This window comes from Siphateles boraxobius, unplaced genomic scaffold, assembly GCF_051911475.1.
Source record: "Siphateles boraxobius isolate OS27281-9 unplaced genomic scaffold, OSU_SipBor_1 143, whole genome shotgun sequence".
NCBI classification, from domain to species: domain Eukaryota; kingdom Metazoa; phylum Chordata; class Actinopteri; order Cypriniformes; family Leuciscidae; genus Siphateles; species Siphateles boraxobius.
The window spans coordinates 1,861,076-1,873,620 of NW_027508748.1; the positions used below are offsets into that span (position 1 = coordinate 1,861,076).

General features: G+C 35.0%; 1 protein-coding gene across 1 annotated transcript; it reads right to left on the reverse strand.

Moving 5' to 3' along the window:
- Positions 1–4,029: 4,029 nt before the first annotated feature.
- LOC143738336 (chloride channel protein 2-like) lies at positions 4,030–11,397 on the reverse strand. Its single transcript, XM_077230451.1, has 5 exons — positions 11,353–11,397; positions 10,484–10,588; positions 8,394–8,480; positions 4,162–4,503; positions 4,030–4,129 (listed from the first exon to the last, which is right to left on the reverse strand). The coding sequence occupies exons 1-4, from the start codon at positions 11,365–11,367 to the stop codon at positions 4,297–4,299; spliced, it is 414 nt and encodes a 137-aa protein (XP_077086566.1). The 5' UTR covers positions 11,368–11,397; the 3' UTR covers positions 4,030–4,129; positions 4,162–4,296.
- Positions 11,398–12,545: the final 1,148 nt, after the last annotated feature.

Consider the following 12,545-nt stretch of genomic DNA (forward strand, 5'->3'; position numbering starts at 1 on the left):
AAAAGTGTACAATACACACCAGTCTGAATGTTTTCATGTTAAAATCTCTTTATTTATCCCTGATGTACAAAAACTTTTTGTTCTATTGCTGAGCTTGTTTTTTTTTCCTGTGAAAAACAGCAGGAGTTTTGCTGTTGTCGTCGTTTTAGCGCAACTCTGAGAAAGCGGGCCGCTTCTGAAGATTTACACCGAGTCAGTGTTGAGATTTATTACAAGAGCTTCTGAACTAACACTGTTTGTTTGTTTGTTTGTTTGTTTGTGTGGAAATGAAACGCTTTCGGCCCTCGCAGAGTTTCTAGAGCTCCACACTGAGAAACATTATTAGCTTAGCTTGTACTTTTGTCTCGTTTTTACAGTACAAATATTGAAATATTCTTAAATCAAGATACATTCACTGGAGAAGCAACATTATTTAAGATACTAAGGCTCGTTTACTAAAAAAAAAGATCAAAATGAAGCGAGTTTGTGCTTAAAACAAGAACAAAATCTGCTGGTCAGAAAAACGATCTGGTTTTACTTTTAAAGTTTATTTTTCTGACCTCCACTGTTTTTTTTTCCAAGCACAAAACTCATTTTTCCAGTAATTTTGCTTCTCCAGTAAATGTATGTTGAGTCGAAAATATTTAGATATTTGTACTGGGAAAAAAGACAGAAATACTGAGCAAGAAAACATTTTTCACAGTGTTAAAAACATCATCAAACATTTGGAAACACTTATCAATACAGCTCAGCTCTTTTTCTTTAGAAAAATATGGTTATCTCCCCACAAAGTCATTAATTCTGGTTACTAATGAACAACAAAAACACAAAATGTTATTGCACAAATACATTATCTTCCAATTACTGAAAATAACGACAATAATATCAAAAATAAAATCACTGTTGATCTACTTTGTTGATCATATGTAAGATTGTTAATAAATATGTTTCTCAGAACAACATATTTCTAATACATGAAATGAAATGGACCACCACAACATACTCTATAATGGAGATGAAAATGCACCAAATAAAAACAGAAGCGATCATGATTTGGTCCGTTCAGGAGGAAAAGCTTCTGCGCTTGAACATGTTTAAAGGAGTGAGTCTGACAGTACTGGATAAAGCTCCTTTCAGACAGGATTCTGACACAAAACCAGCTCATGTTTACACAAAACATTACATATTCTGGAATTTTGCAGTTTTATGTCACACAACAGGAGCAGGAGGCAAAAATGACCAAGGAAAAGAACAAATAAATGGCAAAAGGAAGAAAATATTTAAGTTAACATGATATTTTAAATATATTAAAATCTGTAAATCTACACGAATCAACACAAAAAATAAGCCACCGGCGAACAGATTAAAGCTTATTGGTCAAATCTGGCAGTTAAGAATCAGACTGAAACTAATTCAATTCGGGTTCAAATTAAAATGATCAGCTAATGAAATGCAGAGTTATGAAACACTTATAAACATTTACAACAGTGAATAAAATACTCGCAGATTTGACTTTGTTCTGTTCGTAGAAATGCAGGAATAGGTTTTGCAGTTGAATCTCACAAAATCCGTCAAGTACACATCCGTCAAATTAAAGGAGAAATAAGAAAATATACTAAAACTTTATGCACTATACCGGTATTCATAATGTATGTTACAATGCATTTTTGCATAAATAATTGTAACCAAAGTTCAAATGCTGAATATTTCAGATTCCTTGTTCCATCTGAAATTGGTTGTTTGTCGTTTTAATGCATTATACTTTCTAAAGGTGTGTTCAATTAATAAATATGGTTGTTTACAATTATTCATACAATGCATTATAAGGCATAATTAATGCATTAAAAATACTTTTCGAATGCATTATAAAGGCTTTAAGTGCATTACATTTTGCGTAAAGAAAATGTATCTTTACCTTTTAGGACCATTAAGATTTTTTTCCATTAAAAATAATATTGATATAATTTAAGTATTTATACACCATAGTAGATTTGTTATGCACTTTTTTTTGTATTTTTCATTATTCTCAAAAGATTTTCATTTAAATTCGCATTACAGAAAAATGCAGATTTGCTATTTTTGATATACTTTACAAATAATGAAAGATGCAAAAAAATTATGATTTTCATTTAAATTCTCGTTACATTACAAAACGGTGTTTTTGTTTATAGTCAGAGTTTTGAGATATAAATGCATAATTGCGAGAAAAAAGTCCAAATTGTGAGATATAACGTCACAATTGCGATGTACTGTATATAGTCAGAGTTTTGAGATATAAAAGCCCAATGCAAGAAAAAAGTCAGAATTATTATTATAATTATGTACTTTGTTGTTTTTTTTAATGTTTTATTATTATCAATGGTGATTCTCATTTAAATTCTCATTTCAAAAAAACAAAAACAACAACAAAAAAGTACATATAAAAATGACAACTGCAACTATAGTGTAAATGTTGCAGAAAATAAATACTTAATTTCTAGAATAAATGAGAATATAAATGAAAATCATCATTGAGAATTACACAAAAAAATGCAAAACAAACAAAAAATTTCAAACACATAATAAAAATGTTGAAAATCTAAAAAATCTTGATGGTCAATTGCCCAAACACATTCATATGTGGTTGATCTTGACAGATTTTGTGAAAATCCTCATCAGTCATCATAGACATTATTAAAAACTTGGAGAGAAAGACAGACAGAGAGATGTTCCAGTCTGACGTGTTTTTCATATTCAGACACAAACAGTGATCTCTGGCTCTATCACGACACAAGTCTTTAAGTGCTAAACTGATCTGAAGAACATTACATTCTCCTGGATCAATGGAAGGACCAAAAAAATAAAAAATAAAAAAAATTAGTGGTTATTGCAAAGCACATATTTTGAAGTTTTTCAACAGAAAAACTCACTGTTAGTTTTTATGAATAACAATATTGTCAGTTCATATGTTATCGTTGTGTTTAACCGTCGTTTTAGTGCAAAAAATGCAAAAGATAAATGGTGTCAATGGATCCGTCAAAAAGGCACGTTAGTGTTCAGGCTACGTCATTTCCAAAACAGAAACCCATAAAAGTGCGCATTATTACATAATAGTATCAAACCTTAATGAGTTGATACGGTTTTGCTGTTAGTCTGAAACACGCATATAAACGCTTTGGCTTGAAACAGAAACTAAATCTGCTTTCGAAGAGGAACAAAGGCCGACAGCAAATAAAAAGTAAAAAGAAATCACTCCCACTCCGTCTCATTCTCTCCATCACTCTTTTCTCTCTGCTTTCGCCTACACCGCTCACATACACTCTTTATACACACACACATAATGTAGGGGGATGAATTAATGCCCACAGACTCCAAACACGAAAGATGAAGCGTCCAAACATATTGCTAACACTTTACAATAAGCTTTCATTCCTAACATGAACATTTTTTATTAACTCGCATTAGAAAAGGGTAATGAAAATACACTGCTCAGTGTTAGTTAAAGCGTTAAAGGGATAGTTCACCCAAAACTGAAAATTAACCCGTGATTTACTCACTCTCAAACCATCCTAGGTGTGTATGACTTTCTTCTTTCAGACGAATACAATCAAGAGTTATATTAAAAAATGTCCTGACTCTTCCAAGCTTTATAATGGCAGTGAATGACTGTTTCTGTTTTGAAGTCCATAAAAGTGCATCTATACATCATAAAAGTGCATCTTTTATGATGGACAGATGCACTTTTATGATGGATATGCACTTTTATGATGGATAGATTCACTTTTATGATGGACAGATGCACATTTATGATGGATAGATGCACTTTTATGATGGACAGATGCACTTTTATGATGGATAGATTCACTTTTATGACGGACAGATGCACTTTTATGGACTTCAAAACAGAAACAGCCATTCACTGCCATTATAAAGCTTGGAAGAGTCAGGACATTTTTTAATATAACTCTTGATTGTATTCGTCTGAAAGAAGAAAGTCATATACGCCTATGATGGCTTGAGGGAGGGTAAATCATGGGATAATTAACATTTTTGGGTGAACTATCCCTTTAAGTAATGTTAACAAATGAAACCTTATTGTAAAGTGTTATCACAAGTAAAAAGAGCGGCTGAAAGGTAACATATGGATCTGTCTCACATATAAACACACATACTGTGCAAGCACACACACACACACACACACACACACACACACACACACAAGTCTAAATGCTCCCTGATTCTCCAACACTAGTGTAGGAAGTAAAGACAGGAAGACCTGAAAGTGAGCGGAAAATCCCGAGTTTTTTTTGGATGCGTCTCTGAATGGTTGGCGTGCCGTCACTGGGACTTGTCGTCGGAGTCGGAGGTGTTTGGTTGGTGTTCTCTGGGAAGTGTGATGGTGGTGTGACGGTCCCACAGTTTGTGAAGCTCAGTGGCTTCGCTCTCACTGCTCGTGCCACTCGTCCCGCTGTCTCTGAAACTGGCCAGCGGGGGGCGCACTTTCACTCCCTTCACCGTCATGGAGCCCTCGATGGCTTTACGCAGCTACGACACAAACCAGAGCTGGTTAACAACTCCTCAAAAGTGTTATACGTTTAGTTGTTTTAGTATTATTCATACTACTACAGGGCACCACACATGACATGCGGACAAAAAAATATGTATAACTTGGCTACAAATTAACAATGCGTTTCTATGACTCACCAATCCATCATCACGTTTTAATTATTTGTTCGCTAGTTTAAAGTAAATCATGCGCACAATATAATAATTTGTTCCCTTGTTTTACTAAATCAGGCGCACTATAAATTTTTATCCCTCGTTTTACGACAATTTTTTTTGTTTATTGACAAAAATTTTTATATTGTTACGACGTGCGCACAATATAATCATTCGTTCCCTAGTTTTACTAAATCGTGCGCACAATATAATATGTTCCCCAGTTTTACTAAATCTTGCGCACAATATAATAATTCGTTCCCTCTTTTTACAAAATGGTGCTAATTATCATATTGTGCACACGATTTAAACTAGATTAATTTGTTCCCTTGTTTTAGTAAATTGTGTGCACAATATAATAATTCGTTCCCTAGTTTTACAAAATTGTTCCCTAGTTTTACTAAACTGGCGCGCACTTTCAATCCCTTCACCGTCATGGAGCCCTCGATGGCTTTACGCAGCTACGACATAAACCAGAACTCCTCAAAAGTGTTATACGTTTAGTTGTTTTAGTATTATTCATATATGTACAGGGCACCACACATGACATGCGGACAAAAAATATGTATAACGTGGCTACAAATTAACAATTCGTTTCTTTGACTCACCAATCCATCACCATGTTTTAATTATTTGTTCGCTAGTTTAAAGTAAATCAGGCGCACGATATAATATTTGTTCCCTTGTTTTACTAAATCATGCGCACAATATAATTTGATCCCTCATTTTACGACAATTTTGTTTGTTTATTGACGACATTTTTTATATTGTTACGACGTGCGCACAATATAATCATTCCTTTCTTCATTTTACTAAATCCTGCGAACAATATAATCATTCGTTCCCTAGTTTTACTAAATTGTGCGCACAATCTAATAATTCATTCCCCAGTTTTACTAAATCATGCGCACAATATAACAATTCGTTCCCACGTTTTACGAAATTGTACATATTATATTGTGCGCAGGATTTATACTATACTAATTGGTTCCCTTGTTTTACTAAATCGTGCTCACACTATAATAATGTGTTCCCTAGTTTTACTAAATTGTGCCCGCAATATAATTCCTTTCTTCGTTTTACTAAATCGTGCGCACAATATAACAATTCGTTCCCACGTTTTACGAAATTGTGCGAATTATTATATTGTGCGCACGATTTATTCGTTCCCTAGTTTTACTAAATCGTGCGCACAATATAATAATTCGTTCCCTAGTTTTACAAAATTGTTCCCTAGTTTTACTAAACTGGCGCGCACTTTCACTCCCTTCACCGTCATGAAGCCCTCGATGGCTTTACGCAGCTACGACACAAACCAGAACTCCTCAAAAGTGTTATACGTTTAGTTGTTTTAGTATTATTCATATATGTACAGAGCACCACACATGACATGCGGACAAAAAAATATGTATAACGTGGCTACAAATTAACAATTCGTTTCTATGACTCACCAATCCATCAGCACGTTTTAATTATTTGTTCGCTAGTTTTAAGTAAATCGTGCGCACGATAAAATAATTTGTTCCCTTGTTTTACTAAATCATGCGCGCAATATCCCTCGTTTTACGACAATTTTGTTTGTTTATTGACGACATTTTTTATATTGTTACAACGTGCGCACAATATAATCATTCGTTCCCTAGTTTTACTAAATTGTGCACACAATCTAATAATTCGTTCCCCAGTTTTACTAAATCGTGCGCACAATATAACAATTCGTTCCCACGTTTTACGAAATTGTGCGAATTATTATATTGTGCGCACGATTTATACTATACTAATTGGTTCCCTTGTTTTACTAAATCGTGCTCCCAATATAATAATTCCTTTCTTCATTTTACTAAATCCTGCGCACAATATAATCATTCGTTCCCTAGTTTTACTAAATTGTGCGCACAATCTAATAATTAATTCCCCAGTTTTACTAAATCGTGCGCACGATATATAACAATTCGTTCATACGTTTTACGAAATTGTGCATTTTATTATATTGTGCGCAGGATTTATACTATACTAATTGGTTCCCTTGTTTTACTAAATCGTGCGCACACTATAATAATGTGTTCCCTAGTTTTACTAAATTGTGCCCACAATATAATTCCTTTCTTCGTTTTACTAAATCGTGCGCACAATATAATAATTCGTTCCCTAGTTTTACAAAATTGTGCCCACAATATAATTCCTTTCTTCATTTTACTAAATCCTGCGAACAATATAATCATTCGTTCCCTAGTTTTACTAAATTGTGCGCACAATCTAATAATTCATTCCCCAGTTTTACTAAATCATGCGCACAATATAACAATTCGTTCCCACATTTTACGAAATTGTGCGAATTATTATATTGTGCGCACGATTTATACTATACTAATTGGTTCCCTTGTTTTACTAAATCATGCTCCCAATATAATAATTCGTTCCCTAGTTTTACAAAATTGTGCCCACAATATAATTCCTTTCTTCGTTTTACTAAATCGTGCGCACAATATAATAATTCGTTCCCCAGTTTTACTAAATCGTGCGCACAATATAACAATTCGTTCCCACGTTTTACGAAATTGTGCGAATTATTATATTGTGCGCACGATTTATACTATACTAATTGGTTCCCTTGTTTTACTAAATCGTGCTCCCAATATAATAATTCGTTCCCTAGTTTTACAAAATTGTGCCCACAATATAATTCCTTTCTTCGTTTTACTAAATCGTGCGCACAATATAATAATTCGTTCCCTAGTTTTACAAAATTGTTCCCTAGTTTTACTAAACTGGCGCGCACTTTCACTCCCTTCACCGTCATGAAGCCCTCGATGGCTTTACGCAGCTACGACATAAACCAGAACTCCTCAAAAGTGTCGGCACATCGGAATAATTTGTTCCTTCGTTTTAAGTAAATTGTGCACCTGATACAATAATTTGTTCCCAAGATTTACGAAATTGTGTGCACAATATAATAATTCGTTCCCCCGTTTTATGAAATCGTGTGCATAATAAAATTTGTTCCCTAGTTTTACTAATTCGTGCGCACAATATAATAATTCAATCCCTATTTTTATGAAATTGTGCACACAATATAATAATTCATTCCCTAGTTTTACAAAATCGTGCACACAATATAATAGTTCGTACCATAGTTTTACAAAATCGTGCACACAATATAATAATTCGTTCCCTAATTTCCCTAAATCGTGTGCTCAATATAATCATTTGTTCCCTAAATCGTGCACACAATATAATAATTTGTTCGTGCGCACAATATAATTTGAACCCTAGTTTTACTAAATTGCGCACATAATATTATTCGTTCCCATTAATTAATAATCAAAAGTGACATTAAAGACATTTATAATGTTACAAAAGATTCTGTTTTTTTTTAAATAATGCTGTTCTTTTGAACTTCCTATTCTTCAAAGAATCCTGTGATGCAACAATGCATCATAGTTTCCACAAAAATATGAAGCAGCACAATTATTTTCAACATTTAGAAATATTTCTGAAGGATCATATAAAAAAATTCAGCTTTGATCACAGGAATAAATTACACTTTACTATATACAGTATTCACATAGAAAACAACTATTTTTAAATTGTAATAATATTTCACATTATTATTATTTTTATTGTATTTTTGATCAAATAAATGCAGCCTTGGTGAGTAGAAGAGATTATAAAAGAGATATAATATTGGTGTTTTTGTGTGACTGCTGAACTCTCACCTCTCTCAGTGAAACCACTCCAATAAGTCGCCCGATACTGGTGACGTAAGCATGATCCAGACCCAGCAGAGAGAAGATGGTGTGAGTCTGCCAGAGAGACAACGAGGTTCATCATTGAAACACGATTTTTTAATTTTGGTCTTTTAAAATAAATGAGTTTAATATCCTCTAAACCAGAGGGATGCAACCCATAAAACCTTTGTCTCTTACAATCAAAGGCACATTTTTAGTATAGAAATCATTCACTATATTTGAAGCAACAGTTATTTTTAAAGCAAATGTGTCTTTTTTGTTGCCACAATAAGACCAAAAAGCATGCTTGTCTCGAATAAAGCAGAAAGAAAAATCAATCTCAAATATCATTAAGGATATTGAACTTGCATTCTTGTAAAGAAATCAATATGCTATTAACAATATTAAGTGATGAATTTATATTGACAATTTTATACTGTATGTAATCATAACATCAGTTAAAATGTTATCTGAAATGTGTCACTTATTAATATATAAAGGTTAAAAGCAAATAGAATAGCACAGAATTTATGATTAATACTTGGCTTGGTTAATGAACAAACAATTGGAAAAAATATAGATTTTCTGCACCCTGGCTTGTTTCCTATTCTAGCTTTCTAATAAACCTGGCATTATATACTGTGAATAATCGTTGGCACTGTAATAAACAGCTTCAGATAAAAGCTTGAATCAAAGTGAATAAATGTTTATGCAAATTATTAAATTAGGCCATGTGACTGGACAGACTAGGAAGTATGTTACCTGGCAATATCGGCACAACAAATTAATTTTAAATAAAAAGGTTTGTTACAACTTTTTCGACAGATTTTTGCAATGCATAGCTAATTTGCATGTTTAATTAAGAACAAAAAATTCTTAGCACAAAAATAAAAGGTAAAACAGTACATAAAAAAAAGTTAATATGTAAATGCATGCTAGTGTTTTCATGAAAAATTACATTGTGACTGTTTTTGGTGCATGACACTTTGGGTAACATTTCAAGTTAAAAATATTAAATTTACTGGAAAACTGAACCACAGAATTAAGTTTTAAATTTAGTGTGTTTTCCTCTTGAAATGTTACTCAAAGTGTCATGCACTAAACACACAAAATATGAGAATTCAAATGTGAAGCAACAAAATGCACACAAAACATGAAAATTCACTGGATAACTTACTAAACTTAAAACTAAATTCTGACCACATGTTTAGTAAGTTTTCAGCTTGAAATGTTACTCAAAGTGTCATGCACTAAACACACAAAATATGTAAACTCAGATGTGAAGCAACAAAATGCACACAAAACAAAACTAATGCACACAAAACTAAAGTTTACTGGAAAACTTACTAACTTTGTGGACAGAATTCTGACCATAAAATTAAGTTTTACAATTTAGTACGTTTTCGAAATGTTACTCAAAATGTCATGCACCATGCACACAAAACATGTAAATTCAAATACGTTTCATATTTGAGTTTACATGTTTTGTGAGCATGGCACATGACAAATTGGGTAACATTACAAGTGGCTAACTTAGTAAATTTACTTGAAAACTTGCTAAACTTAAAACTAAATTCTGACCACAAATTTAGTAAGTTATCCAGTGAATTCACATTTTGTTGCACACAAAACATGATAATTCAAATATGAAGCATGGTACATGCCACTTTGGGTATAATATAATATAAAATAAATCTCCAAGTGTGTGTGTGTGTGTCTGTGTGTGTGTGTGTGTGTGTGTAAATGGAGAGAGATAAAGGGGAGTGTCCATGCAAGTGTGGAAAGCTGTAGGTGTATATGAGAATAAATGGACGACATTAAGTATATTTACTGCTGCCGGCAGGAGAGAATGATGTATCTGTCTGTGTGTGTGTGTCTGTGTGTGTGTGTGTGTGGACCACTGCAGAGCGAGTCTTAATAAACACTTCCCTGCTCCTGCCACAAGTGAGTTTGCAAAAGCAGGTGATAAATCCAGTGTCAGTATGTGTGTGTGTGAGCAAAACACTTTATTAAAAATGTCAGCTTGTATTCATATAGATCCTGAATGTATACACACACACACACACACACACACACACCTTGTGCAGTGAAGTGCGTTCCACCAGCTGGAAGGGGGCGGGGTCAATCTTGCAGTTGTTGAAGTTCACCTGCTCGTCAAGCTGTTGCTCCTCCCACTCCTCAATCTGCAGTCAGAAACACAGATTTACTTCTGTTTTTGCGTTCTCCATTTTATATTTCTGTTATCACTTTACAATAAGGCTTCATTTTTAAAAATTAGTTAATGAATTGACAAAGAATGAACAATATATTTTACAGCATTTAAGTAAATGCTGAGATTAACATTAAATAAGATTTATAAATCCTCTAGAAGTTGTGTTGATTGTTGTTGTGTTGATTGTCAAAAACACTTTATTCTCCTCTTGATTTATGTTATGTTGTTTTGCATTATTTTAATTTTTCTCATTATTTATACTGAAAAATTTAGCAAAAAATAATGACAACTTGGTCTTCTGAAATTATAAAAATGTGAAAAAGTTCATAAAACACCTTAAACTGAAACAGGCCTGTCTAGCAGTCAGGTATCATGATAATTATCATACACTTCATATAAAAAAATTATTCTGTATGTTTACATGCACTTTTTTTCGTCAATCTGAATGAATCCAATCTGATTTCAGTTCTGTTTGTTCCTCAAACACAAACTCTGCAATCGGATTCACATATTCATTTACACGCATTTCAAACAAAAGTTGCTGCGTTAAGAACCGAAGAAAGCGATAAAGATAACGTCACCAGAGCCACTGTCAGAATAATTGTTGTTTTGTCCTTGATGACACAAAGGCTTTTCAATCAGACTGAGCCATCAAACCAGTTACTAATGGATCGTTTGTGTGCATGTAAACGTAGCTATAGGTTTTCAACGGTCTGTGTGTAGAAATGTCCTCACCTCTCCAAGAGTCATGTCATCGTCTGCGTCTGGATCCTCCTGAAGAGAAACACACACACACACACATATGTTTGATTCACTATATTACTGAGGACATTGCATAGAATTCCATTGACTTTATATCAGGTTAATTATATTTTCTATGGCCTAAAAAACAATCCATCACACTCACACTCACTCTCACACTCACTCTCACACTCACTCTCACACTCACTCTCACACTCACTCTCACACTCACACTCACTCTCACACTCACTCTCACACTCACTCTCACACTCACTCTCACACTCACTCTCACACTCACTCTCACACTCACACTCACTCTCACACTCACTCTCACACTCACTCTCACACTCACTCTCACTCTCACACTCACTCTCACACTCACTCTCACACTCACTCTCACACTCACTCTCACTCGCACGCTCACTCGCACGCTCACTCGCACACTCACTCGCACGTTCACTCGCACGTTCACTCGCACACTCACTCGCACAGTCACTCGCACACTCACTCGCACACTCACTCGCACACTCACTCGCACACTCACTCGCACACTCACTCGCACACTCACTCGCACACCCACGCTCACTCACTCGCACGCTCACTCACTCGCACGCTCACTCACTCGCACGCTCACTCACTCGCACGCTCTCTCACTCGCACGCACGCTCTCTCACTCGCACGCTCACTCACTCGCACGCACACTCACTCGCACACTCACTCACTCGCACACTCACTCACTCGCACACTCACTCACTCGCACACTCACTCACTCGCACACTCACTCACTCGCACACTCACTCACTCGCACACTCACTCACTCGCACACTCACTCACTCGCACACTCACTCACTCGCACACTCACTCACTCGCACACTCACTCACTCGCACACTCACTCACTCGCACACTCACTCACTCGCACACTCACTCACTCGCAGACACACTCGCAGACTCACTCGCAGACTCACTCGCAGACTCACTCGCAGACTCACTCGCAGACTCACTCGCAGACTCACTAGCACACTCACTAGCACACTCACTAGAACACTCACTAGAACACTCACTAGCACACTCACTCACTCACACTTACTCACTTGCACTCGCACTCACTAGCACACTCACACACTTACTTGCTCTCTCACTCACTAGCACACTCACTCACTCACACTTACTCACTTGCACTCGCACT